Below are 22,670 nucleotides of genomic sequence, written 5' to 3'. Positions count from 1 at the left end.
GCCCTGGGCCCAGTGAAACACTGGGAGCATCCTCAGGAGATTAGGTAGGCGGATTTTAAATGAAGGACTCTCACTCCTTGTGCCTGCATAGTAGGGAAAAGTGGCGGCTTCAAAGCCGCTCCGTATTGGATTAGAGAGTGACTGCATCTGCCTTCAAGGGGATGTGCGGGGGTCCATGGAAACTCAATTCTCCCCTGCAGAGGGCTGCCTTTAGGAGGTGCTGCCCACCACCTACCGGCCTGTTTGCCTCTGTGCCTATGTCCATAATAAGGCGTGGGCGCATAGGCCAAGTGACATTCGCATTTTCATGGGGACACCCCATGCAAATGAGGGAGCGCCCTCTAATGATAGCACTGGTGCTACATGTGTGCTAGTGCACTCTCTATTACAGAAGGGACCACACATGTGCCTGGGGCCCCTTCTGTAATACCAATGTTCCCAACGCTGCACAAAGCGGGCTCATGCGCTCCCTCTCTGTAATACAGCCCCTGCTGTCTTTGACTGTTAGTGTCATGGATGCTTGTAGTTTCTCTCCACATGACTCAATGGGGTTCTGAAAACGTACCAGGAACCAAAAGCCTGCATGCCAATTGGCACCTAAAGTATTCCGATGTCATCATATCTGCTGAAGCTGCGTGGCCCCATCTGGTGGGGTTGAAGAGCTTTTTTTGTTGACCTTTCTGGATCACACTGGCATGCTTTCTAAGGGCTCCACCAACGGGCGAACCAGACTGAAGGGCAAAGAAGCGTAAAGCAAATGGTGACTCTGGCAGAGGGGTTGGCATTTTCCCCTCATTGACGTCCTCTCTACTCCCAATTCCCTGCCAAAAGTGTCTGGTTTACTTCCAGCTCCCCCTCCTTCTCGCTCCATCTCCTGCAGTTATTGAAGATGCCACTCGTGATGACTTGCATATGCTGCATGGTGGCAGAAGAGGCATGCCATGGTTCACAAGGATGCTTCTCAGTAAACCCCCTACAATGATGTCCCTGTTGCTGGCTGGTCCACTAACTCTTCTGCCTCTGACCCTGGCCATGTCAGTCTCCAACCAGCGCCATCTCCAATCGCTGCACATTCTTGCGTCCAGCCCGCTGTGGCACACACCTGCCTCTGCCTTAATTTAACTTTCCTCCATGTCGCCTTTGTCATCCTTTTCTTCGCCTATTGGTCCTGTCTTTTTCCTGTTCTTCACACAATGTGTCCTCACCCTGTGTCCTGTCCGTCCCACATCATCCTGCTCATCTCTGCCACACCTCCTTCCCCAACATCCTGTTCTCCTCGCTACCTTCATCACCTGGACCATGCTGGATCGATCTCTCACTTCAGGTCTGGGCCCACGGGCTGTTCGTGCCTCTCTCAGGATCTGCACTGGACCACTGACCTTTAATGCAAGAATTCATTGACTATTGCTTCCTGGCTGCTCTAGTCACAATGGCCTGTGCATATGGAGTCGCCATGTGACCCTCAAAGCCTTCCCCTTTAAATCCTAACCTCTAAAATTCTACCCTAGCCTCTATATCATCCCATACTTACCCCCCTACCTTATATGTATTTATATTTCAGTTTTATAAAGTACAAACAAGACCCAACTGGTAACTGACCTCTGTGAAAAGCGCAGTTTCTGACTGCGCACACGCAGGTTACGTAATTACAATTACACGTGATCCAGTTACAAGCTTAGGAACATTCACTATAATTCAACGAACGATGCCTGCATTTCCCTTTACGTTTGTTGTAATTTTTTTTTTTAAGCTAATACTTGGATTGAAACTCTCAATACACATCCGTTTACGTTAGTTTCAGTTTAAAATAGACTAACACCTGGATTGCGGCGCCCAGCAGATTACCAGAGCCAGTCCATAGAACATCAAGCAATAGCCCTAAAGAGATCCAACCTTCGGTTTCTCCATTCACCTAGAAGTCGGTCTTCTTGAAGGATAATACCTCATTTGTCTTCTCTGGTCCTTGCTGTGTTTCAGGATGCAGTTGACCTGTGCAGTCTAATTTTTCAGCTGAGTGTGCAGGTAAGAAAGATGGCGCCCTCTGTTGCACTTTGGGGTATGATGTGTGTCCTCTTGAACCACTTCCATCTCCTTTCTTCTCGCTCGACGGCAAACATATTGGAGGGGGTTGGTGAAACTTCCTGTTGCGTCTGTTGGGAAGATGGGGGCATCTAGACACCTCCAGTCTACCCTGTTGACCTTCTAAATTATATCTCTAAATGACCTCTTCTGACTATAGTATTTGTATCTTTATTTTTGTTCAAAATTTTACATAAAAAAGAATGCAGATTTAAACCGCATTAATGGTGTTCTACATGGTAAACATCATTTACAACGATGTTTACACATCGCATGCCATTACAACGCTGTCATTACAATTACTGCGTTGTAACATCGCATTCCATTACAACGCAAGCTGTTAACACAACTTGCTGTAGGGGGCAGAAGGTGTTGGATTCTAAATCTAACATCTTCCCTACTGTTGCACAGACTGGAGTTGGAATAGTAAATTATACTATTCCAACATCCAGCGCCCCCCCCTTACAGCAAGTCGTTGTAATGACTTGCTTTGTAATGGTCTATGATGTAACAATGTGGTCGTTGTAATGACCTCGAACAATGTACAACTCTTTGCAAAGAAATTTGCTACCCAACTCAGCTGACTTTTCAGTTCTTCTTGTTAGTATTCAATAAATGTAAACTAGGAAAAATATATTCTTGTTCTTTCCGTCATAAATCATTGTTGCATGAACGCATTAAAGTTCCCAAGTATACACTCTCCCCTTTAAAATATGCAATACTATATTTGATCTGACCATTCAAACTCAGTCTTCCATATTACCAGTTTTTACCGTACATTTTTGTCGATAGCATTTCTCCACTTTTCTAACTGCACACATTATTGAAGGATGCTGTATTGTCTCGATTTATAGTAGCCTAATGAAATCTTTGTTTTCAATTTGTTTATATTTTAAAGAACTTTATATAAAGTAGATTGTAAAAAGGAGGAATAAAGATAGAGGTAAAAAGGCCGTAGCCTAGCGGGGGTGGGGGGGCTGACCGCCTAGGGCGTCACTTTTTTTAGGACAGTGGTGAGCCAAGAGGGCATGGTAAGTTTTGGTTTATTCTTTTCTTTATTCTCCCTTGTCTGGGTTCGGCGTCACTAAAGGCAATGCCCCCGCTCTTACTGGCAGTGGGCAGCGGCAAACTGAGGTATCGCCCCAGGCGTCAAAAGCCCTTGTTAGACCATCGTAAAAAGGGCGTCCCCAACTTGGAAGTCTGGGGAAAATACCAAAATGTAAATGTAAAACAGTCACATTGTTACCACTTTTGTTTGAGAATTGCCATTGACATACATTAATCTTTACCCTATTGCTTAGTAATCCCTCCTTAACCCAAATCCTAACCTTTTTCCCCATCACCATGTTAGCTCTGCTATTTTAAGGGACTGAACCCCATATCACCTCATTTGCCACGCTTCACTGGCACCTTCTTCGTACATCAAGGACACTTTCAGTTACTCCGAACCCTAATCCCTAGCACAGCTCCTTTACCTCTGACATAACCCAGCCATTTCCCAACCCATACCCATATTATGGGCCAGATGTACGACCACTCCAGATTGAGCCTCGCAATTTGCGCTCTATTGCGCGCCGCAAATTGCGAGGCGCAATTTGGAATGTACAACAGTGTCAGAGACACTGATTGCAATTCCTAATGGGATGGCAAAATGCGAGGCTCATGAATATTAATGATTCACTCGCAATTTGCGACCCCATTGGGAATGACTGGCCCCCACAGGGATGGTGGCCTGCTAGGCTCAGCAGACCTCCATGTCTGGGACTGCTTGTCAATAAAGCAGTTTTAACAAAAAAAATACAGCCCATTTTCCTTAAAGGAAAACGGGATGCATTTAAAAAAAAAAAAATGAAACGTTTTCGTTTCATTTTTTAAGGGCAGGTAGTGGTCCCTGGGACCACTGCCTGCCATTCAAAAATATTTTTAGAGCCAGTCACAAAGGGGAAGGGAACCCCTGGGGACCCCTTTCCATTTGTGACTCCATTACCGTTCTTGAAGAAGTCGGTAAATTGTGAGTATTTTGCGACCGTAATTGCAGTCAGGAAACATTCATACATGGCTAAAGAGTCGCTATTAGGAAGGAAATGTCCCTTCCCAATAGCAAGTCGCAAAACACTATTTCGCGAGTCTCAATTTTTTATAAATAGTGTTTGTACATGGGCATGTAGGTTTTTGCATGCACAAACAGGTCGCAAACCTGTTTGTGCTTGCAAAAACTGGTCGTATATCAGGCCCTGTATCACTAAACCTTGTTCCAACCTTCACCATAACACCCTCCCTTTCAACTTCCTTTACTCTGAACCTTGCCCAACCCCACTCGCCTACCCCATCCCTAAATAGTATCTTAGCATTAACCCTTACTCCTACCCCATTCTCACTACCTCACATCATCCTGCACACCTTACTCTTACCCCTACACACCAGTCCATTGATGAACGTTTCTCTATCCCCATCACAAACTCTCACCGTTTTCACAACTTAAAAAAAAAGGTTTTTTGTAAATTCTACTTTTTTGCCCTCTTATTCATTATTCTTCTATTTTTGTCACTCTTCCTTTTTATGGTCTAGCTTGACAGAGCGGCTGTGCCCCAGACAATTATGTGAGCATCACTAGCGAGGGATTTGGCTCTACCAACATGTTGGGAGCCAGGACTACAAGTTTTGATTGAGCAGAGATTGTGTGCTTCCGCAAAATAAGTGTTTGCCCCCACACAGCTGTGATCAATTTGTTTATATATTCAGCTGTCTGAGCTTGAATTTTCAGCGGCACACACATGACTTTGGAATTCTGTAACGGTGTCTTCAATAGGTAGATAATTTATGGTGTTTGTCTTTCTCTGGCTGCAGCACAGATGGGAGAAGGACAGTCAATAACTTACATAGATTATTAGATCTGGCTAGAGAGAGCGCAGCTGTCACCTGACCTTTTAATCTCCACCAATATTACTCTACAGTTCTTTGATTACACAGTAATGCACATTCATTCCCATGCTATTTACTTGTAATGCTTCACATTACAATACAACTTTCCTTTAAAGCCAGACCTATTGGCATTATTACCAATACATGTGTCTACTTTTTACTGAAAACCAATAAAAGTTATCATTAACTATAATATACATATGAATTGTGACAAATAATGTCTGTAAATAAGTGCGTACTGGTAACTAGGCATCTGGGAATGCGTGTCTGTGCATTACTGCATTTTGTATGCATCTTTATTTGTCTGACACTAGTGGCATGTGTCTGTTTGTCTGAGTACAGTTATCTGTACATTCCACGTGCACACAATAACTCCCCTTGAACCAGAGTGTCAGATTTCTGTGTCCATTTGTTTCCCAAGCATTGCTCACAACACTAGATGCCACTGAACAATTAACCTATTTCTCAAAATCCAGCCCTCCAACGTGTTGAGACGTTGAATAAGGAAGAATGTGTCTTTAGATGGTCATGGGCCATCATGGAAGCGTACTCCTGGTATGACAATGTCCGTCTCATGCTGTCTTTCAGGGAGTCCATGGCGCCGTACACCATCCCGGCAGAACTTATCCTGGTGGAAGAGATCCCAAGGAATCCGATGGGAAAGATCAACAAGAAGGAACTTCTCAAGCACTTTTTCCCCTCCCACAGTTGAGCATCAAGGGGGTGTGATGTGCATTTTTCAGAAGGAAGCCCGCTGCGGTCTTCAGCCAATATACGCGATTAGGTGGCCAAGAATGCACAGTTAAATGAAGGACAAATCATCTGGAGCAAATTTGCCAGGCAGACCAGTACCAAAGGAGCTATTTGGTGTGTGGGTACCTGTGAATCAGCCAAAATCAGTAATGGTTTAATAAGAAGGTGATTGTATGATCAGTTTAGCTACCAGTCAAACGGAGAATTGAATTTAAGTCTCTATGCACCACCCATCGAGCATTCTGGGGAACAGGCCCGTCTATCAATCGTTCCCTGGTGACCCCATACCTCCCCGTAAGGCATCTTAGATCATCGACTCTGTTCCTGCTGATGGTTCTTAAGATCAAAAAGTCTAGATGCGGAGGCCGAGCCTTCTCACACAATGCATCTAGGCTATGGAACTCCCTTCCCCGCCACCTGCGCACAGAATCAAACCTATCGATTTTCCGTAAGCACCTAAAGACCCTGCACTTCTCACAACACGGTTAGTAATTTGGTCTATCCCCTTGGCTCACAATATCTGTTAGCGCTAGGACGCCTCCGGGTAGCTATCCCGCTCTATAAATCGTCTTTCCATTCCATTCCATTCCATTAGACCGCTGCGATCAACCCAACAGCATGTTGTAGTAGAGTTACCAAAATGTGTTATTGAACACAATCTCAAACTTTAGTTATCTGTAGGTAACAAAGACATTGAGGAGGAGAAGGGAACTTATAGATCAAGGAGGACTCAGTGGTAGGAATCTGGTATCAGTACTGACCAGGAGGGGGGAATGTCACCACCTTGACTCCCATTACCTTGAGTTAACACTACCAATTAACTTGCCATTTCTGCAGTTGAGCAGATTTACTATTCTATTGCTGTCCATGGTTGACTTGGGTTCTAGTGCCAAGATGAGGTCATGGTTATTGTCTGTTTAATGGTCAGTGAAGCTTATAGGTGTTCACCAATACTCGACACTAATCTAGTTGCAGAGGAAAAGGCCAACTGGCTTCCACCAGAGATAGAAGTCCCCTCACTGCCTGCTCATCGCAGAATTTTTACTCCTGGGTGTTGTCATCAGGGAGGATAGGTTCCTCTATGTTGATTTAGGAAATGCTACAATACCTCAGAGCTTGCTTTGCTTTGAGTGAGCTTCTAGAAATCCAAGACTAACATGGAGAGGACTTTAACTGTAAGCCATACTTCTTCATTGAACTATTTGTTATACAACTGGGACATTACAAGATAACGGATGGGCCCACATCAAGCAGCAGAGCTGGCCTGTTCACGCCAGCTGAGCTAAGGACTGAAATAAGAGCACGCCACGGCCTGGTTAGGGCCTCCTAATCGTTAAACACATTATGTGTACAAGTCAGAATGTGTCATGTACTTTCCATTGTTTTGTTTTTTTGCCCAGTGGTTGTGGGCGATATAGGGTAGTCTGGCTTCAGCATCGACATTACAACCCCAGGCATGTCCTTGAATTGCGGCATTTGGGTATGGTTACCAGTTGGCTCATTGTCACCAAGTACACAATACTCCAGTCGTAGGCTTTTCTTTTACAGAGCATTATTTTAATGTCTGTTCTTTCCTTTGGGTTAAGAACAGTCAACCGGATCTACCACTTCAAGAATGCACCATTTTGCTAAACTCAGAACTCAAACACTGCTTTCTTGGTCACATAGAGTAATCTGGGAACCTTATATTTGGGTCTGTGTTAGTGTTAACGTGGTTCACTGTTATTTTGGGACCACATATATCCAGGCCTCTCCTGTTTTATCTGTCTGTAGGGATTCCCAAATTCAAGGTTTTATGCTTGATATACAGATTTTCATGGGGTTGGTTCCAGCCCACAATACTTTAGAACCAAAATCATCAAACACGTACCCAACAGGCCCCTCCGGTTTTGGAACTCATCATGCTTAAGCATTGCCTTTTTCTGCAAACAGATAACTGGGGGCAGATTATAGAATGTACACTTTCTAAGACCCTCTGCACTACTGGGGACTTGGATTGGCATTCGTTATACCAAATTTGGCCTTCCTCCTCGCAAGTCAATTTTTTCAAAAAAGTGATATGCCGTAAAATCACAGGGCACAGGGCCTATGCAAATGAGGGAATCCCTTTGAGAGTCTGCGTGCACCATATTGCTAGATTGCACAGGCCGGAGCCCCTTGGGAAGTGCTGAGAATCTGCACAAACCAGGAGATAAAAAACCTGCTGTGCTCCCAACATTCCAGCCTCCTGGAGGGGAGATGGGGGTCCAGGGACCCTCTGCAGACTCCATCTGAATGCATGCCAGGTGGGCTGCTATGCAGGCAGTGACAGTGATGAAGGGACGGTGCTAGCACTATGGGGGACTCTCTGCATTTGGTCCTGATGGGGGTGGGAGTGGGAGACTGAAGTGCTGAGCACGTACCAGTGAAGCAATGGTAAATGATGTGCCCCCCCCCCTCCAGGATATGGTGAGGGGGTCCTAGGTCTCCAGTATCTCACAGAAATTCATATGCACTAGAGACAATGGGGCCTTCCAGAAGGGTTTGGAGTTCCCACGCCGCAGTGGCTGCCAGGGCCTGTGTCAGCGGACCCATCCCTATGGAGCCCTTCAGGGATGGGGGGCAGTGGCACCACTTTATGGTAGGCCCATCAACCTCTAAATGACCTACCTAGACTGCACCATGACCTTTAATACAATGGCTGTGTCCAGACCAATTTCGGATACAGTTCACTATTTAAATATAAAAGAAACCATTGAATTTCATTGTATGTAAATAGTCCCTGATTCCAGGCCTCCTGAACCTACGTTGGACACCGCACTTTCCGTTCCTTTTATTATATAATAATACGAGCCAGCGCAGAGCAAGTCACCTGTGTTTGGGGTCTGGGTTGGGGTTGTTTGCGCATTTCTGAAAACATTTGTTTTTAAAAACCTTTACCTACAAATTCCAAAGCTATGCTTTTATTTTATTTTTTTAGTTATACGGGTAATCCCTGTCACGCCATGCTATATTAACGCGTGTACATGTATTGAAACAACTCGCCCCTGTTTTTATTACGGTTATTTATTTGTGTATTTATTGTTGTGTTGGTGTTGTGCGCGTGCACAGACGGAAACGCCAACCAAAGACTGCTTTGCCACCACAGGCACGTGGAAGAAGGTTGCAGGTGTTTTCTGGGTTAACTGCGCAGAGCCCTGATTGTGGGAGTTTCCCTAAAGGAGAGAATATGCTGAGCCAGTGCCACGTCACAGGTTTGTCCAATAACACTATCCCCAACCTTAGTTAGAAGCTGCGTGTAGAGCTGCCTCAGAGGCTGGTTGAACCCGCCGTCCCAGCATTCCTTTCGCATCTCCAGCATCGCACGCGACCCTAGGGTGCAGCATTGCATTACGGGCGTCCTTAAAAATACAATTGTGGCCGAAACTGGCGTCAGTGTTCTGTCCTTCCCGAGACCCCTCCCCAAAGCAGGCCTTTCATTGAACATTTCAACGGGGGGGGGGGGGGGGATACAGGGCGCATTCTGCCCCCTCCCCTTCTAAATCCGAGGTCTGACACAAATGTATATCTGTATTTTATTTTAATTTTAGATTCTAACCTTTGAGGCAGGCCTTCGGTGTACCCTCGCTTTTCATAAGCAGCTCTCTCCCTGACTCTTGCATCCTGGCCCCCCTCTCTGCCTCCCCATGCCAGCTTATGCCCTCTGGTCCTATTACGGTACGCTCGATCTGATGTTACAGCCCTCACTCTGCCTGCCCACTCCCTGTAGGATGGCGCTTGACAGCTACCCTGTTGCCCCCCAGGCTCCATGCTCCAGGCTCTTCACGTGTTTTAACAAAAACAGGTTGAATTTTTGTGTACACTGTTGTGGTTGCCCTCCCTGTTGACGAGAACAGATGGCCGCCCTGGTCGGAGCACGGTGGAGACAGCGGGGCGCTCGTGCCAAAGGCAACGAATGGATGGGTTGGTACCCAGACGACAGCACCGATTGGTCCTCTGGCCCGCACATCCCTCACCTGCATCAGCACGCGAACTGTTCTCACATACTGATTTTTATAATATATAACTGTAAATTGAAGCAAAGTATTTAATGATAGAAATGTCTTTAGTTTTTGACTGGTTAAGGGCTGGCTACAAAATAAATGTAAATACATAACTATTGTTTTATTGAATAAAAGTGGCCAAAGAGTGCCCAGAATCTGTTGCTTTCTGCGTGTTTTTTAATATCCGTCTTCAGACCGCATCATTTTGCTCAGAAATTGTGAAGCTACGCTCGCCATGATCGCACAAATGTATCAAGTCCCCCCTCTTTGGCCATGCCAAGGAAAATGGCCGACTCGTCTAAAGCCTATAGGGGCCATCCGGTCGATGATGTCATAACCGATCCGAAATCCCCGGCTGTCAACATCAGACAAGCATTCTTGATTGTCTATTGTTGAAGTTTGTTAGCGACAAAGACAACTGTTTACGTTTTATCTAACACAGGAAGAGTTCCTGCAAACGTGATATTGTCGCATCATCCAGTGCTAATTTCCATACATTCAGCTTCTACATGGGTTTTGGAATCCATCAATAAAGAATTGTAAGATGCTAGCGCGTTTTGCTAATGGTTATTGGGACTGTGTATTCTCACTGCACATTCCAGTTCCTGGAGGGAAGAGGGGCACAGCTGCTTCTTTCTGGCCACCAGGGGTCCCTGCTTCGTTTCCACTACACCGCTGGGGGCGGCAGTGGCGGTCTTACCCTCTGGGGAGACCACTGCCTCCTGTGGGTGCTTGTACTGGGTGACATGGTGGCCATGATGGGATGCCCTAGTGGGAAAATCAAGGTGATCCAGCAAAGACTGTCCTCTCCTCGCCGCAGTGTTGTATAGATGGTGGTAAAGAACCGGAAGAGTGGGGAACAGCGGCTGCTCCTCCGCCTCCCCGCCAGCTGCCTCAAACGGCAGGAAAGGAAAAATACAATGATAATGAACACATTCTGTTTTTCCTTTCCTACCGCGTCTTTGGGGCGGGGCCATGGGGGAATGACAGGCTGCAAGAGGACTGGTGGGCACTGCTCTCAGTGTGCATGACGGTTTGGCCTAACATCTCGGGCCGGCCAAACCGTCATGCGCACTGAAACTGTCTCCAACCCGAGCTGCGTTGCCGGGGTGGAGACAGCAGGCACCGGCTCCCAGTCCCACTGGGAGCGCAACTCCAGGGCACTCAGACCAATCCTTACCCTGCTCTCATTACATGAGAGCAGCATCTGAATTGGCCGCAGTGAAGTCTGGGAGCCTGTGCCTGCGAGAGCAGGTGCAGAAGTGCATAATGCAGCCGGCTGCAGATATGTTTTTTTATTTTCTCCCCCCGCCCCCCTGCCAGACTGAGGATTTCACAGCCCTGTGGGCATGACCCCCTCAGCCATGACGGGGGGGAGCGTCATCGATTGCCTCGGACCTGGGCACTTCAGTTTTAAGCCCTGAAGTGCCCAGGGGCGAGTGGAAATCAAGGACACCTGTTCACAGAGTGGGGTGGGGTCAGCAGACTCGCTGCCCCCTTCTCACGCTGTGACAAGTGGGTCAACCAAAGAGGGAATGCAGCAGTCCAAACCCTCCTGGGACCTCTGAGGCTTGGGGCTGCTACCTTCCCTCATTGGCTGACCAAAGCAAGCAGTCCCGACCCTCCTGGAACCTCCGAGGTTTCCCTCTTGGAGAGCTGTAGTTAAGGTAAGTTTATGTGTTTATTTGTCTTTGGTGCATGTATGTGTGATTGTAAGTGTATTTGGTAGTGAGTGTTTTTGTAAATGGGTGTGTGAATGTGTGGGTGTGAGTGAGGTGTATGTGTTTGTGCGTCCCCCTCTCTCCTCTCCCTGGTAAAATGAGCATGCGCCACTGCACATAGTGTCAGTGAATATGGAAGTGATGCTAATAGGAATGGGCCTGGAACCTACAATGCTGTTGTACAGGGATTATCTGCGCGGTCTCCACAGTGGAAGTCATAAGATTATTGTTGAGGGAGATCTGCATGGCGTCAGTGAGCGTGAAACATATAAGGGTGTAATACTAGGGGTTACCTACATGTTATCAGCGATCAATTGATCCCTTCGGCTGTATTTCTGATGGAGTTCTCCTTGAGGTCAATAATTGGAACTCAGCAGATGTAATGTTGATAATATTGAAAGTGCTAGTGACTAGAAACCATACTGTGTTGCAGGGAGTTGATCTGCGTGATGTCATTGATTAAGGGACAAATACAACCTACATGGTGTCCGTGATCATCGCTCCCAGGCTTCTGTGGTTTTTGGCAAGAGACACTTGGTGTTAGCGAGCACTGAAACCATAAAGTTGTGGTACTGAGTGTTATCTGGCTGTGAGTGTCTTCAGTGAAAAGAAACTATAAAGCTATAGTGGAGGGTGATCATAGAACCCATTTCCACAGCTGTTTTACATGATGCTGGTTGTATGTCCCAATATCAACGATAGAAACATTGTATGACGCAAATATAATCACAGAAAGAACAGGCCTAAAATGTTGAGTAAGTAAGTATATATTGGTAAGTGTAGATGGACTATTCTTAACGCAACATCTACCTACCTTGAAGGTAAACATAATGTCAGGGTACATATATATGGTGATAAGATTTGTAAACCTATACTTCTCTGTATATACTTACCCTGTCAATATTTTCATTGTTGAGATTTGTGTAGCACAATATTTAAAATTATATATTTCCACTAACATTCCCGTGCTGCCATAGACACTGGGAGTGACATTCATGGTGCCAGGGGTCTTACATCTATATACAGTATTACTAGGAGTGATGTGCATAGTGTGAGTGGCTTGGAGCCTAGAAAATGTACTAATGGGAGTGAGGTGCATGGTTCTCTACCACAAAAGATTCAGAGGAAGAACCTAGCTACCAATCATCCTCCACTAATGGACAGAAGGGCCTCACCCTTTTATCGTAGGCGATTCCATCCCCACTTGATGTTCTCAACCTCTGAGAGCGGAAGATCTTAAGAATATATTTTCTGGATTGGATCCAGATGCTGTGATAAAACTACCTTAGTGTTAACACCAATGATATCTCTTTATTGAAAGGAACACCGGGCAGGATTAAAATAATACACTTGAGTGAGGTAAGATATTATGTCTCCCTCATCTCTTCAACCAACGTGTTTCAGCCCTTTTATGACCCAGAAGGGTTCTGCTCCTTTATCAGGGTTAACAGGATCACTATATTATTATCGTCTTGAGTTAGTCCATGCTAAAGGTAGTAATAGGTCTTACTAAACTGGTCCATCTTGAAACAGCCACCTGTAATCAAGAAAAAAGAGCATAACATCATTACATGCACCTACTTGTCGGTGATTAGGGCAGCAAGACTTTATACAGCTTGCTTCCAGTGCATCGTATTGGTCAGTGAATAACAGTGATATTCACACATGAAGGAAACATACAAAACATTAATGTGTCAAATGCGTAGGATGTGGAAGCAAGAGGTGCACACTGTTGATTTAAGCCACCATGTTCAACTTGTCATCAAGGATGATCTGTAGATTTCTTGCGTGGTCTGTGGGTGTTGGTCCTAGTTCAGACGGCCACCAGATGGAGATGTCTTGTTGCAGACACTAGTACTTCCATCCTGTTGGAGTTGAGCTTCAGGCAGCTGGTTCTCATCAAGTCTGCTACCATGATCGTGCAGTTGGTGAAGTTAGTTTTGGGGGTGGTTGTCTTGTCCGTCGGGGAGAGGATGAGTTGGGAGTCATCAACGTAAGAAATGATGGTGATGTCTTGTGATTGGATGATGTTGAAGAGCGACATCATGTATATGTTGAAAAGGGTGGGCCTGAGGGTCAATCCCTGTGGAATACCGTATATCAGTTTCTTGGTCTCTGATGTGAAGGTTGTCAGCCTAACACTTTGGGTTCTTACCATGAGGAAGGAACAGATCCATTTGAGAGTGGATCCTTGTGTGCCAATCTCTTGGTGACTTCTGTTGAGGGTATTGTAGGAGGCAATGTCGATGCCGCAGAGAGGTTAAGTAGGATGAGGGCCGCTGTTTTTTCTCAGTCCAGGATGATTTGAATGTCGTCAGTGGCCGCGATGAGTGCTGTTTCGGTGCTGTGGTTGTTTTTGAATCCTGATTGAGTGTTGTTTAGAAAAGAGTGAAGGTTGTGAGTTGCTTGTTCGTGGCCTTCTTAATCACTTTGGCAAGATAGGGGAGCAGGGAGATGGGTCAGATGTTGCTCAGTTGATTCAGGTTGACTGTGTGGTTCTTGAGGAGGGGGATTTCTGCAAGTTTCCATTTGTCTGAGAAAATAACAGACTTGATAGAGGTGTTGATGATGTTGGTCAGGGTGGTGCTGGTTGGTGATGCTCCCAGGTTGTAGACTGGGAGGAAGCATAGGTCCGTTGGGCCCCTGAGTAGATGGTCTGCATGATTGTAGATGTATTGTTTCTGGTGAGGGTTCTCCATTCGGGCAGTTAGCCGTCTTGGTTGATGGTGGGTTGGTTAGCCCGCGTTCTCTTGGGTTGGGTTGGATTGGTGTGCGAAGTTGCTGTAGATGTTTGTGATTTTCCTGTGAAAGAAGTTGAATAGGTTGTCGTAGAGTTGTTTGGAGTCAACGCTGCTGTTGACAGAGGCGTAGGGTGAGATGAAATTCTTGATGATCAAGAAGATTTCCTTGCAGCTGGTGGAGCTTCCTTTGATGCGGTCCACTAGTGTTTTTTTCTTGGTTCCTCTTATTTGCTGGTAATAGCATCTGTGTACCCTTGTAGGCTGTTTTGTCAGTGGTATTGTGGATGGCTCTCCATTTCCTTTCTAGCTGTTTGCAGTGCTGTTTGGTGTCTTGTAGGTCTTATGTGTACCAGCTAGCCTGTTTGTTTATTCAACTATGCTTGTTAGGTTTGATGGGTGCAAGGAATTTCATGATCGAGTTGTTGATGTCCTTGTTGATGTTGTTTGTGGGGCTAAATTGATCTGTGCTGAGCCCGTTTGCTTCTGTGATTTTGCCGCAGCTGCGGCTTGCGATGCTGAACCTGGTAGCAGAGTTGTTTTGAGGTTTGTTGATTTGGAAGTGGATGATGGAGTGGTCAGTCCATGTGAGCGGTGTAATGGAGTCATATTTGATGCTGTTGCTTGTGGTGAAGATGAAGACCAGTATGTGCCCTTCAGTGTGTTTTGGTTCTGAGACGATCTGGGTGAGTCCTATGTTGCTCAAACTTTCAAGTACTGCTGTAGAGCAGGGTTCGTTTCGGTCTTCCAGGTGGAATTTGAGTTCACCGAGGAGAATGTGGGCTCTGTAGTCTAGTGGCCGGAGCAACAAAGTCGGTAATGGGGTTGGGAAAGGTGGCTCTTGGTCTGAGTGGTCAGTAGGCGAGGGTTCTATTCAGGGTGAAGTTTTCAGAGATTTGCAGCTTGAAGTGCAGGTGTTGAAAGGGGTGTCGTTCTCTGTGGATGTTGTGCATGTGATGGCTTCCTTGTAGATGATAGCGAGTCCTCCTCCTGGCTTGTGAAGGAGGTCCTGTCAAACAATCCACTGGGATTGCAGTGGGGATGTCGGGAACTGCTCAGCAGGTCCCATATTTCGGCTGTGTGTTTGCTGAGTGAACATGTGTTCAGAAGCATGCATGCAAGTGACTGCTGACCTGCAGGTTTGCTGTGGCATGTGCTGTATGGTGGGGTGTAGGCATTGTTGGTGTTTGTGTAGCGTGTGCGTTGTTAGTATTTACGTGAGGGGTGTGGGTGGGTGGCTGTTGGAGAACTGACAGTGGAGGCAGGTGAAAGCTCCTACCTTGGTGTGAGGCACAGCAGTAGTTGTGGGAACAGCATTTGGGGTCTAGCAGCCTAACAAGTTCTGCGAAGTATTTTCAGGGTGGTGATCACACCAGGGTTCCTGGTGCTGGGTGCTGTCCAGGCAAGGGCAGCGCAGGTGGGCTTACCTTTTGCGTGCCAGCTGCACCCCTGTGTTACAGCTGCTATTAAGTAAGGCCTGGGGGAGGGGGGTGCAGGGTGCCGTGATGTAATTTCCTGTGCTGATGGGTGATGGGAAATGAGGTCCTCTTGTCTCTCTTCTTTTAAAGATTGCACAGTTCTTGATCCAGCATGCCAGCACAATCATGACCATGTGTCACAACTCCTAAGCACACATGTATGTACCTTGACACACTCATGAGTGTGCCCGGCTGCCATCTTGGACCGGTATGCATCCCTGGATGACCACTGTCTGCTTACATACCGACATATGTGTAACAGTGCATGCACACACATACTTTGCAACATGCTGCGGATAATTTTTTTTTTTTTTTTTTTTTTTTACTTGGGATTGGCCCGTCGCAGTAGGTAGAAGCGGATTTGTGGGCAGCACTTGCCTTCTCAAGGTGGGACCTCTTGGCTTTGCCAGTGCTTGTTCTTCTTAACTCAGTGTCTTCCTGGCCTCCTCTCAACATCTATCCTCTTTATCCCTTCTCTCAAGCTCCTGTATTCTATCCCACACTCTCCAGTCATTTCTTCCCCACTACCTCTCCCATCTTCTCCCCTCTTCATCTTTTCCCTTCACCCTCCCCTTGAAAACTTTCTCCTCGGACTCCTCCTGTCTCTATGGTCTCTCTTTTTCATTTCTCCACCCCCTTCTCCTTACGTTGTTTCTTCTGTACCTCCTTACTCCTTCCCCTTCCACACTCCTCAACCCCCCTTACTCTCTTTCTTCTTTTTTCTTCTCATCAGCCTGCCATCCGATTTCTCTTGACATCCTCCAACTGTGCTTAGCTTCCCACAGCGGCTTTGTTCACCTTCTCCTCACTACCTCTTCTCCTCTCTCTTCCTCACTGATATGCGTCTTCTCTCCCTTCTTCCCCTTCCTCCCCTCCCTGCCCCTTTATCTCCCCTTCCCTTGCTTTCCCCTTGCTGTGAGGTTCTCTCTGATTGTCTGTCTGTGCCTTCCAGCCCCAGGCCATATGTAACTCATCCCCAGTGAAATTACCAATGAAAGGAATTTACTCTGCAGCCATCAGCAGAGATGTCACTTAATTTCTTTAATTTCCTCCAAAGCGTTTTTTTCCCTGTGTATTTTTTTATTGCAGCAGTTAAAACAGTCGGTAATTTCAATGAGTTTTATCTTTGTGGGGATTTCTAATAGCTAGCGAGAATGGATATTGGTCTGTTTGTATGCGAGGCTGCATCCCACCTCCTGTCTCCTCACAGATGGAGACATGCGCTCATTAAAATAAACCTGACAAAGAAAGGCAGGCTGCCGTGGTCCTCTGTCTCCCAGGGATGCTGCACTCTGCAGCTACCACATGCTCCTACAAGCACGCAGGGCGGCCCCGAGAGGCAGGTAAAAGGGTCACGTTAGGATGATGCTTTTAACAAAGACGAAGGTTCGCTGCAACATGGGGGCTGATGGTTAAAGATAGGGTTGGTCTTATGGTTTGGAGAATGTTTAAAGATGGAAGTAGGAATGCGGGTAAGGTCTTACCTATAACTCTACTACTCCATGCATCCTACCAGGGTGGCTGGTTTACATTAAATGTTCATAATGTTGTTTACTTCCACTGTAAGGAGATTTCAGTCCTCCATTGTTCTTTTACCTGTAAAGCGCACTGACACTTACGCTATATAAAACGGTGCATGAAAATAATACTAGCTGTATTGTTAAGGGCAGTGGTTATGGATGGGATGAGGTTGGTACATAGAGGAAATGGCCATGGTTAGGATGTGGGATATAAATAAGAATAATGTTTCTGGTGAAGATGATGGAAATACATAGGTATAATGGTAATTTAGGTATAAGACAGGGATAATGGTAATAGTTATTTGTAGGGATGATCAAAGGGATAATGGAATCTACATAGGAGTAATGGTTTGGTCAGGATGAGGGAGATTCACCCGTATAGCAGTTACATTTAGGTATAAGAACAGGGATATTAGTTATGGATACACTGAACAATATGGCTTTGGATATAGTAAAATTTAAGACTGGGTATATGGTTGCAGTTGTGTTGAAGGATAATAAATATGGCTTAAGACTAGGCATATGGTTAGAGATAATGTTATGCTGAGTATTAAGGGTAATGTTGATAGTAATGTAACAGGATGTAGTTTGGGATAATGGTTATGCGTAGAAATGCATTATTAGGATTACAAACATGTTCAGAGGTAAGCATTATGGGTACGAGTATGATTGTGAATAGGGATAATGGTAATGATCCGGTGAGTAATAAAGTTATGGATAATACTTTGATAGGTTACTCACAGAAATAAAGAAGGGTCTCAGAAAGTTCGAGGGGTATGTTTATGGAAATGCTTTAAAATATACTTTAAAAATAAATTTGAGGATAGTTCCTGGCTGTTTACATTTGCATGGTCAGGAATGCTGGTCAAATGAGGATTAGACCTATAAATAATTACAATTTGGTTATGTTTAGTGCTGTAGTTAGGAATAATTGTTATTTTGAGGATTACATATAATGGTTACGATGCCATTTATGGATATGGCTAAAATAATGTTTATGATGGACTTTAGAGATATATTGTCAGAGTATGGCTAGGGATAATAGATTTAGAGGTAATTGTTGTATTCAAGTCTAACAGTTACGGTTAGAATTAAGGTAATGCTCATCAAATAGAGCTATGGTTATATATAGATATTGTTCTTTCTTTAATTTTTTTCATTTGTGTCATCATCCCCTCTTGTAACCATTTATGAGTGACACACAATACTATCAAGGTACTTGTTGTAATATCCCTTGATTGCTATAGGCTATGTGTGGTTTCACATGACCCTGCTCACAGGCAGGTCGCTCCCCACGCCACCACACAGCTGCCAGCTGCCTCGTTTCCTCCTGCTGCCTGCCGCCGTATCCCACTCCTTCCTTTACGCCGCTGTGTCCTGGCGGCCCCGTTCCTCTGATCCCCATTGGCCACCCCGCTCCCGCCTCCCAGCAGCTCCTCCCTCCCTTTCCACCTCTTATGGAGGCCGCGTGCAGTGGCCTTGTCGGCGCTCCAAAGACAAGCCCATCTGCGCCCGACCGCTCCCAGCGCCAGAACCCCTGGACGCCGCAAACGCCACAACACCAGACTCCGCTACGACGCCAGCACCCTCTACGCACTCAACGCCGGCTGAAACCACACCTACTTCCAAGCCACCCCGAAACAGACTAACGGACCTTTTTTCTGCCACACCTGCAGCTTCACCTGCGACAGAACAACCAAACCTCTAAGGACTGGACCCAACCACCTCCGCTGCATACTCCTCAACACCCGCTCCGCACGCAAACAGGCCGTTGAACTCTGGGATCTGCTCGACACCTCCACCCCAGACGTGGCCTTCCTGACCGAGACCTGGTGGAACGACTCCTCGGTGCCCGACATCACCATAGCCATCCCTGACATCTAAAAGATCACCCGCAGGGATCGCGTCAACGGAATCGGAGGAGGAATAGCCATCGTCCACAAGTCCACCCTCAAGGTCGCCACCCACGCAGACGACACCCTCAACACCGCCGAATACCTGCCCTTCCGGATCCACACCGACCCCAACACCACCCACAGAGGAACACTCATCTACAGACCACCCGGATCCCGAGCTCAATTCAGCGACTCCATCGCCGACCTCGCCAGCACCCACGCACTCGCCTCCACGGACTACATCCTCCTCAGGGTCCTAAATTTCCACCTTGAGAACATCAATGACGCCAACCCCGCCACCCTGACTGACAACCTCCCCAACCTTAGCCTCAGACAACTCGTCACCGCACCCACCCACGCCGCTGGCCACACACTGGACCCCATCTTCTCCACAGGCACCCACGTCGCCTTCGACCACACCACCGAACTCCACTGGACCGACCGCCGCTGCATCCATTTCACCTTCAACAAACCAACCACGCACCACTGCACCCAACAGCTGCCTCGCCGCTGCTGGAGCAAAGTCACCGAAGACCAGCTGATCACCACCCTCGCCCAGAACCCACCCACCGACCCCACCAACCCAGACGCTGCAGCCCGCAACCTCAGACAGTGAATCAACGACTGCGCCAACACCCTCGCTCCACTCAAGAAACCCTCCAACAACCACGCCAGCAAGAGAGCCACCTGGTTCACTGACGAGCTGCAGACCTCCAAACGCGCTTGCCGGAAACTGGAGAAGATATGGCTCCATGAACGCACTCCGGACAACCACGCAGCCCACAAGGACGCCACTCGCAGACATCACCACCTCATCAGAATAGCCAAGAGATCCTCCTTCAAAGACCCCCTAGATAACAACACACACAACAGCAAAGAGCTCTTCAGCATCATAAAGAAACTCTCCAACCCCAGCGCCAACGACATACCGCCCTCGCAAGAGCTGTGCAACTCACTAGCCATCTTCTTCCATCGCAAGATCGCTGACATCCATGACCGCTTTAACACCATGACCGCCCCGACTACGCCAGATCCCACCTCCCCTGTGATCACCACCAGCGCCAACCGCCTGACCTCCTGGTCCAACGTCAACGACGACGAGACACGCAAGGACATGAACTCTATCCACTCAGGATCTCCATCAGACCCGGGCCCACACCACGTATTCAACAAAGCAGACGCTGCCATCGCACCCCAACTATGGAAGGTCATCAACATCTCCTTCGAAACAGCTACATTCCCGGAAAGCTGGAAACACTCCGAAATAAACGCCCTTCTCAAGAAGCCCAAGGCGGACCTCAAGAACTTCCGGCCTATCTCCCTGCTCCTGTTCCCGGCGAAGGTCATCGAGAAAATCGGCAACATGCAACTGGCCCGCCACCTGGAAGACAACAACATCTTGGACCCGTCCCAGACCGGGTTCAGACGAAACCACAGCACCGAGACAGCCCTTATCGTCGCCACAGACGATATCAGGCACCAAATAGACAACGGCGAAACATCAGCCCTCATCCTCCTGGACCTGTCAGCCGCCTTCGACACGGTCTGCCATCGCACTCTAAAGACACGCCTCCTAGAAGCCGGAATCAAAGAGAAGGCCCTTGACTGGACCACGTCCTTCCTCTCCGGCACAACCCAGAGCGTCCGCCTCCGGCCCTTCCGATCCGAGGCCACCGACATCATCTGCGGCGTCCCCCAGGGCTCATCCCTCAGCCCGACGCTGTTCAACCTCTACATAGCCCCTCTTGCACAAGTGGCCCGCCAACATGACCTCAACATCATCTCCTACGTGGACGACACCCAGCTCATCCTCTCCCTCACCAAGGACCCGCACACCGCCAAAACCAACCTCCACGAGGGAATGAAGGCCATCACCGACTGGATGAAGAACAGCCGTCTGAAGCTGAACTCGGACAAGACGGAGGTACTCATCCTCGGTCCCACCCCCTCAGCCTGGGACGACTCCTGGAGGCCGACCACACTGGGAAGAGCACCGACGCCCACCGACCATGCACGCAACCTAGGATTCATCCTCGACTCCTCCCTCTCCATTTCTAAACAGGTCAACACCGTCTCCTCCTCCTGCTACAATACCCTCCGCATGCTCCGTAGGATCTACAAGTGGATCCCGACCGAAACAGCAGCAGACTGGACAACGGCAACGCACTCTATGCAGGAATCCCAGCCAAACACCTACAATGACTACAGCGCATCCAAAACGCCTCCGCCCGACTGATCGTCAACATCCCCCGCTGCAGCCACATCACCCCCCACCTGAGAGACCGACACTGGCTCACCGTCGACAAGAGAATCACCTTCAAGCTTCTCACCCACGCACACAAAGCGCTCCACAACGCCGGACCAGCCTAACAGAACAGCAGACTCCGCTTATACACCCCCACCCGCCAGCTCCGCTCTGCCAGCCTCGCCCTCTCCGCTGTCCCCCGCATCCAACGAACAACCTCCGGCGGCAGATCCTTCTCCTTCCTCGCCGCCAAGACCTGGAACACCCTCCCTACCCACCTACGGCAGACCCAAGACCTACTCGCCTTCAGAAGACTCCTCAAGACCGGGCTCTTCGAGCAATAGCGGCACCTCCTCCCCTCAGCACCTTGAGACCCTCACGGATAAGTAGCACGCTTTACAAGTACTCTGATTGATTGATTGATTGAATATTGAAGTCTAAGACTGTATACAGATCCGGCTGAGCCAGTCATTCTCTGGAATTGTATGCAACACCTCCTGGAAGTTAGTAGCTTGGTCAGGTTCTGGGGTATTAGTCCGTGGAAGGTTGAAAATCATAATGCTTACTCGCAGTATAGTGCTGCCACCCTGAATTGCATTTGAATGTAAATGAAGGCATTCTGATCTAGATATGGATTTTTTGAAAAGGTTAATTTTCTGTGGTGTTCTGAAGAATGAGCAGTGTGGTTCAACTCTTAAGGCTGGGGGTCAGGGAAGGTTAGAGTTTAGGACCACATTCTCTTGATGGGCTGCCCCTCTGTTTAAGTCTTTCTTTTGAACTTTGGCTTACAAATGGCCTGTGTCTTTATTGATTGCCGATTTCTCTTTGCAGAATAGCGTCTGACAATATTCTGCAAGTAACCTCACACTTATTGAATGGCATTTTATGTATACTCAGTAAGGCTGAAATTCAGTATTCCAAATTAATGTCAATTTCTCTGTTTCATTTCAAGCTAGCTGCTGGCATGTTTTCGTTTTAAATAAGACATCTTCTGTTATATGTTATTTCAGCTAAGAGAGTACATTCCAATCATTTGCTGAATATTAACTTTTGCTGCTACTTTGTAGGATAACCTGCAACAAGATTCAACTTCTGTGACTAACAGAGTGAAAAGTAGCAGATTAATATTAGGAGTGGGCGGAGCTCACAGCGCTGTACTACGCGGAATTCCTCAGGAAGTTTAGAGGACTCAACTACTATGTCGCCTGATCACAGTAGCTGTCGCATTGAGGCCGGAATAGGCAGTCTTTTCACTGGGTGAAATCAAAATGCAGACGTGTTCTACCAGAACCCTGTT

The 22,670-nt window shown here is 47.3% G+C and overlaps 1 protein-coding gene across 1 annotated transcript in view; it reads left to right on the top strand.

The window, feature by feature from the left end:
• The window catches only part of ACSF3 (acyl-CoA synthetase family member 3), a 407,668-nt gene extending 397,731 nt beyond the window's left edge, over nt 1-9,937 (top strand). Inside the window, exon 10 of the mRNA XM_086945801.1 lies at nt 5,590-9,937. Coding sequence (XP_086801927.1) covers nt 5,590-5,713 — 124 coding nt within the window. The 3' untranslated portion in view covers nt 5,714-9,937. The remainder of the gene's footprint in view (nt 1-5,589) is intronic.
• The last annotated feature ends 12,733 nt before the right edge of the window (nt 9,938-22,670 follow it).

This window comes from Lissotriton vulgaris, chromosome 12 (assembly GCF_964263255.1).
Source record: "Lissotriton vulgaris chromosome 12, aLisVul1.2, whole genome shotgun sequence".
Taxonomy (NCBI): domain Eukaryota; kingdom Metazoa; phylum Chordata; class Amphibia; order Caudata; family Salamandridae; genus Lissotriton; species Lissotriton vulgaris.
This window is presented reverse-complemented; position numbering and strand designations above follow the sequence as displayed.